Source organism: Anoplophora glabripennis, unplaced genomic scaffold (genome assembly GCF_000390285.2).
Source record: "Anoplophora glabripennis isolate ALB-LARVAE unplaced genomic scaffold, Agla_2.0 scaffold584, whole genome shotgun sequence".
Taxonomy (NCBI): domain Eukaryota; kingdom Metazoa; phylum Arthropoda; class Insecta; order Coleoptera; family Cerambycidae; genus Anoplophora; species Anoplophora glabripennis.
In genome coordinates this window covers 29088-35482 of record NW_019416664.1, presented here as the reverse complement: position 1 = coordinate 35482, position 6395 = coordinate 29088, and the positions used below count along the sequence as shown (strand labels likewise).

The following is a 6395-nucleotide window of genomic DNA, read 5'->3' as shown; positions in this document are numbered from 1 at the left end:
GTATAGACAGTTCCGATTGTAACAGAATACAAAAAGTGCAAAATGCCTGTGTTCGGTTTATATGTGGTATAAGGAAGTTTAGCCATATATCTAATTCCTTTAAAAAATTAAAATGGTTGTCGATGATAGTAAGAAGAAATTATCATGCTCTTTGCTTCTATCATAAATTAATTATTACTAAGACACCCCCCTACCTTTATAATAAATTAACATTTAGAACCGACGTACACAATATCAATATTCGTAGCAAAGGTTTATTAACCATGCCTAGACACAGGTCTACATTCTTTGAGCGATCCTTTTCTTTTAATATTGTAAAATTGTACAAGTTAAGTCCCGAGTTAAAATCAATGTCACTGTATTGTTTCAGAATGTCCTTAAAGAAATGTTTTTTCAATGATTATTTCTAAGTCTTTTCTCGTTTTGTCTTATATTACCGTGTATACTTTATATATATTATATATTACATGTGTATGTATATGTGTGTATATAATTTTTACTATGTTAGAATATCCACATGCTTCTAGGATGCGCGGAAGATCAGGAAACCACTTGTGGTGTACTGAGCGTACTTCCTTTTTGTCTAAATTAAGATTTTTGAGGTAACCTCACTTTGTAACTATGTATTTATATTATGGACAAAAAATTTTATTATTATTATTATTAATAACAAAAGTATAACAAAAGTATAACAAATTGTTATAAGTAAAACTAAATAGGTTGAAACTCAAGAGAATATTCTAATTAGCATTAATTAAAATTCAAAACAATTAAATTATTGGTCGACGGAGAATGGTCTCCATCATCGATCTCGAATTTTCCCATGATTAAAGCATGGAGTTATAGAGTTTCCCAAATCTAGCTTAAAATATTGTTTCATAAACATTTATGTTTTAAAAATGAAAAAATGTTTACTCCATATGTAATTTATATGACTATCTATTATAAGAAAGTAAGTATTATGAGAATCAATTTTCATAGACTCCCATTTACATCTCATGCACCCCCCAATTTTCGTTTCCAAACCCAAACATTTAATTCCCGCGCAAATTCAGCAAAAAAGTAAACTTTAATTTGACTAGAAAACCTCAAATACTCGGTTGATTATTGCTATAAAAAAATGAAATCCATCTTTTTCTAGAACAGTGCATTTTAGCTACATGCAACAAGTATAATTCTTTTAAAGTAACGTGGACTTAAAAACAGCTGCGTTTTCTCAAAATCTTTACCAACAAGAAAAATTACGGCAAAAAACGAACGACTGCTTAAGATGTTCTTGGCGCCCTCTATATTTTAAGTAAAAAATAATACACATTCAAATTCTACAACCCCAAAAACTCTACCATATTAAATTTCATTCAAATATCTTTAAAATTGACGGTCTGTAATTTTTTAAAGCAAAATTGTATTAAGGTAACTTGATCTAAATCTAAATAAAAATCTAATTTTTACTCAAAGAAGTTATCCTGGAAGTTGAGTCCATTTTTATCCGGACACAATAATTTTCATACCTAATCAAAATCTATACGAAATATCCTTTACGTCAATATAGGATTTTATGCTTATAAACCTCAGTAGTTTTGAAGATATTTGTTGAATAAAAAAAATTGACAATTGACAGGGACTACAAGGATCTTATACCAAGTGTTCTATTTTTCGGTTACAGTTTGTGACCTTCAAATCATAAAAACTTTTCAATTTCAAATGGAACATTCGCTTTTTGTTCCATGTTATATAAAATTATAATGTTTTATAAAATAACAGGGTATTACTTTTAAAAACACATAGTGGCTAGAAATTGTCTTCTGATATTTTTAGGACAGATAATATATTAAAAAGATAAACTTTTCCGAAAATGGATAATAATGGTTCCTTTAAATGTGTATGATAGATATTTTTTTTATAATTTCTTAAAAATACTGTCCCCAACTTTTTTATTTTTTCCTTAATAAAAAAATATTGATCTTCGACTATTCAAGGAAAAACTGTCATGATAATTTTTAATAAATTTTTAAAATTCCATAAATTCGCATATTTTGAAACGTTACACATTTCGAACAATTTTCAGACAAGTACTTTCATGGGCAGGAGAGCAGATCCAGTGTGCAAGACCCACCTCAGAAAGCCCGGTACCCACCTCAGAAAGCCCGGTACCCACCCCAGAAAAAAAGATCCAAAATTATCATCTCTCTCATTTTCTTATGCGCCACCTTTTTTTAGAATCAACCAAGAGTTTTGTAATATTATTCGGTCTTTTTTTAGCCTTTTAGCCCCAAGGTCACGGTAATTTAATCCCCCCCCTGAAACCCGATAACTCTTGTTGGAAATACTTTTCACCAACCTGCTTATTTCTTGAGAATTAAAATGGAACAGTAAAAGTATAGCGTACTTCAAAAAAATGTTTCATACAAAAGTCACGTATTTTTTCCAACAGAATACTAATCTGCAATAAAAAATATGGGTTTCCATTTAAAAAATCAAGGTTGACCTTGATAATTAACTTCAAGGTTACCTTAATTTGACCACCAAGAAACCTGACTAACTTTTGTTCGATATATTTTTTTTATAAAAGTCGAATTAAAAAGTTTATGCGGTCTGGTACATTAAAATAGGACACCTTGTATATGGGATAAATGTTGAGAAATTTATTATTAATCTATAAAGGCATTCTATTATATAAATTAAATTTCTCGAAAACGATTCGACTTATGAAAATTAAACAAGAGTTCTCTAATAGTCTAGAGATTAATATTTTTCAAATTAAAAAATAGGGTAAAAGTAAGCAAGTTGAGGATGAAATACTGGAAGTCATCACCTAAAACTATTCCTTACATAAGATGTACGATTTGAATAATACTGCGTAAATTCGTAATCACATACCATAGTTGAAGCTACAAATATACATAAGATATCTGGGAAGGTACTCTTATTTTTTATATATAAAAAAAATTAGATAAAGGAATTCAAAATGAAATTATATAAATGTTGAGCAAAGTATATCACATTTGCTGCATAAAATGTTAATTATTAACTTCCTTTTTCAAAATCAATGATTTCAAATATACGCCTTCATATTTTTTTCCATAAATCCACAAGATAACAATAGTCCATAATAATTGGCTGTTGGTTGAATCAGGTAAAACGACCTTGCATTTACATATGCAATCCATATAAGGTGTCATCATGTTCACGTTTACGTCATGTTGTCCTCCTTGTATCAAGTAATAGGTTCCCAAATAGTTTATATAGGTATAAGACAAAATGTTAGATTTCGAGTAGACACCCAAATTGGGTATGTGAATTATATTAATGGAGTAGGAGTTCCAACTGTAGTTAAAATGGTATAAATTTATCCCTTTAAACAGTTTGGAATAGGTACCTATTAAAACTTTCATGTAAATATGATAGTTACATCTTTCGTCCAATAATGTTCAAACAAAAAACTATTCTCGCAAATTTACAATGTCAGTCAATTCATGCTAGTTATTAATTTACTATTTTATCAATATTGTTAATTACAATAATTTTGTTCATATTTATCCCTATTCTAAATCTATTTTGCTGCAATTCACTACTAGAACTGAATTATGATAATTTCTGACAATCGCGTAAATCAGTTAACTGTGCTCGTTTTTAAATCAATTTTATTCAGTATCGTTTATTTATAAACTACTTTAGTACCTACTTAGATACTATCATTGAATGGATTTTAGTATCTTCAAGTAAGTATACTTTTGTCACTGAAATCTTAATAACACGCTATGATATGATTCATATTGCCTACTCAAGTAGGTACTAAAAGAGAAAACACATGCAACATTAAATCAATTTATCTTAGCAATTAATCGTATAAATCTTACAATTTCGTCCTGCTGCTGTTTACATAATAGTTAAGAGAAGAACTACCTATGCATAAAACCCATATGAAATAAATAATTTGAAATTTAATAATATATTCATTAGACAAGACCTAACTTTTAAGGTTATTTCCCATACATGAATTAAAAAATGTATATGGGCAACTGATATAAATTTTAAATTTGTTCTAGAATCGTTGTTATTATATATCATTATTAAAACTAGAAAATGATATAATGTTATTTACAAGAATTAACCCTGAATTAAAGATACTTTATCGGTGAGAATACCGACTCGATGGGCTGTACCCGTAACCTAACATTTTAGGTAACGGCAAGTTAATTTTAGATTATCTTAAAGAAATATACATATACAAGATAACTTTCAGAATTAAAACAGTGAAGTTCATCATTTGTTAAAACTATTCTCTTGAACGAAGACTAATGTATATTAATGGAAGTTAGGGAAGTAGCATTGTTGATAAACGAGAAAAATTTGTAAAAAAAATACCAGTACTTTTCTCATGTATATTTTAATGTGTAAAGAAACAGAAATACCGAATAATGTCAATAATCTAACCAAAAAAAAACGTTATATGAAAAGTTAGTACTCCGCATCATTCTGTAAGCTGTGAAATTTTATGACTTAATGTCAAATACACCCAACCAGCAAAAACTCACAGCAGCTACAATACTTCATTGTTTTTTGTAATGAATGTAAGTGAAATAAATTGCAAACACTTACCATCAGTTCTTTTTATGTTGATACTTGAGCCTATTTGAAGAATATCCGACCTATCCATTTCTAGAATGTGTGGTAGTATTCAAAAACTATATATTACACTAAGTACGGAAAATAAATTAAATATAAATAATACGAATTCGCAATTACTTTTAAATCGTCAACTAATATCTCACTTTCAACTGACAACTGACAACAATATACGATCGCTACCCTACAGTTAGCAAGTAGGAAGACATGCTGGTAGCGCATGCACTTGTCAAAAATTTAAGCGGGATAATTTAAATTAGATACAATTATGCAATTTTATACTGCAAAAATGTAATCACTGCTTTTTTGTATTTTAAGCATTTCTTTTAAATTTATTATATTGGTACTAAATGACCCGACAAACGTTGTTTAAAAAATAAAAACAGAAAATTTTGTCCAAAAAATAAAAAAAAAATTTTGGGGTGGACCACCCTTAACATTTAGGGGTATGAAAAATAGATGTTGGCCGATTCTCAGACCTACTCAATATGCTCACAAAATTTCATGAGAATCGGTCAAGCCGTTTCGGAGGAGTACGGGAACGAACATTGTGACACGAGAATTTTATATATAAGATATAACAAAAGTATTCAGTACATTGATTACAAAGTACTGGTAATAGTACACTTTTTTGCCTATAATTTTGATTTTACTTAAAAGCACTCCAGAGGACTTGTATTTTTATGCATTCCAGGACATAACAACGTAATACTACATCGGAGTGATCTACTTTTTTTCCCTCCGACTCCTGAACTACCAGCCGATTTTGTGGTGTTTGACGCTTGAGCCTGCGGAGTTGAAACTACAATTGAAAGTAATCTTTTTATTTTTTATTCGTGTATGCAATTTACATTATTTCGGTGTCAAAAAGCTTATTTATTATTTTTATCATTAATAAAAAGTTATACAATAAAAGACGTGAATTGAAGTTAATTTGCAGAATCAAAGGAACATGAATGTGGGCAAATATGCATTGCAATGCAAATATCTAAACTAAAAAGAGTATCGTGTACCAAGATCTTAATGTTCTGCACCCTTCGAGCATATACTACTGAAGATAAGAAGATAACATCCCAACGGCTGAGCGCGTTATAAGGCGAAGAGGGAGATGTTGCCATAAACATGTTATCTCTCTCTCGCCGAATATGATTGGCTGTTCCTGTCACGTGGGATCAGTCGTGAGCCAATCACGTTCGGCGAGAGAGATAGCAATACCTTTAAAGCAGCAATCTTTTTTTTCACTTTGTAATGTGTCCGGCCATTGGCAGGCTGCCTCCAGTAGTATATGTTCGAGTTCGAAGTTTGCACCCGAAAGCAGCTTTGGTATATATAATTATGTAAGTCACAGATTATACAAAAGTGGATAAGCGCAACTCTCTTTGCAAAATCAGAAACAGTGTTTTGGGTTGCCATCTATAATTTTTTCATAAAACAATGAATAACTTGTAAATAGAAATCTATTCATGTTTTTACAAATCTGCATAAATACGGTCTTGCGTATAGATGAGGGACGCAAATTATATTAACCAACAATGGTACTTAAGGACTCTGTAATATTGGTTGTTTACTGTTACATCGTCCTAACCCAAATTCAAATTAAATGTTTAAGTTTTGGTAGCCCCGGGAGTCCCGGCATTTGAACATAAAAAAACCCAGAAATAAGAAATATCAAAAGGCTTTAAATATAACTATAATATTTTATAATCATATTCACACATTCATTAATAAACCCTACCTAGGTTACCAAGATCACGTCACAAATTCCT

At 30.0% G+C, this 6395-nt stretch overlaps 1 protein-coding gene across 1 annotated transcript in view; it reads right to left on the bottom strand.

The window, feature by feature from the left end:
- Nucleotides 1–4805, bottom strand: part of LOC108912679 (kinesin-like protein Klp10A) — a 92973-nt gene extending 88168 nt beyond the window's left edge. The window contains exon 1 of the mRNA XM_018717996.1: nucleotides 4603–4805. Within this exon, the coding sequence (XP_018573512.1) occupies nucleotides 4603–4660 (58 nt within the window). The 5' untranslated portion in view covers nucleotides 4661–4805. The remainder of the gene's footprint in view (nucleotides 1–4602) is intronic.
- Nucleotides 4806–6395: the final 1590 nt, after the last annotated feature.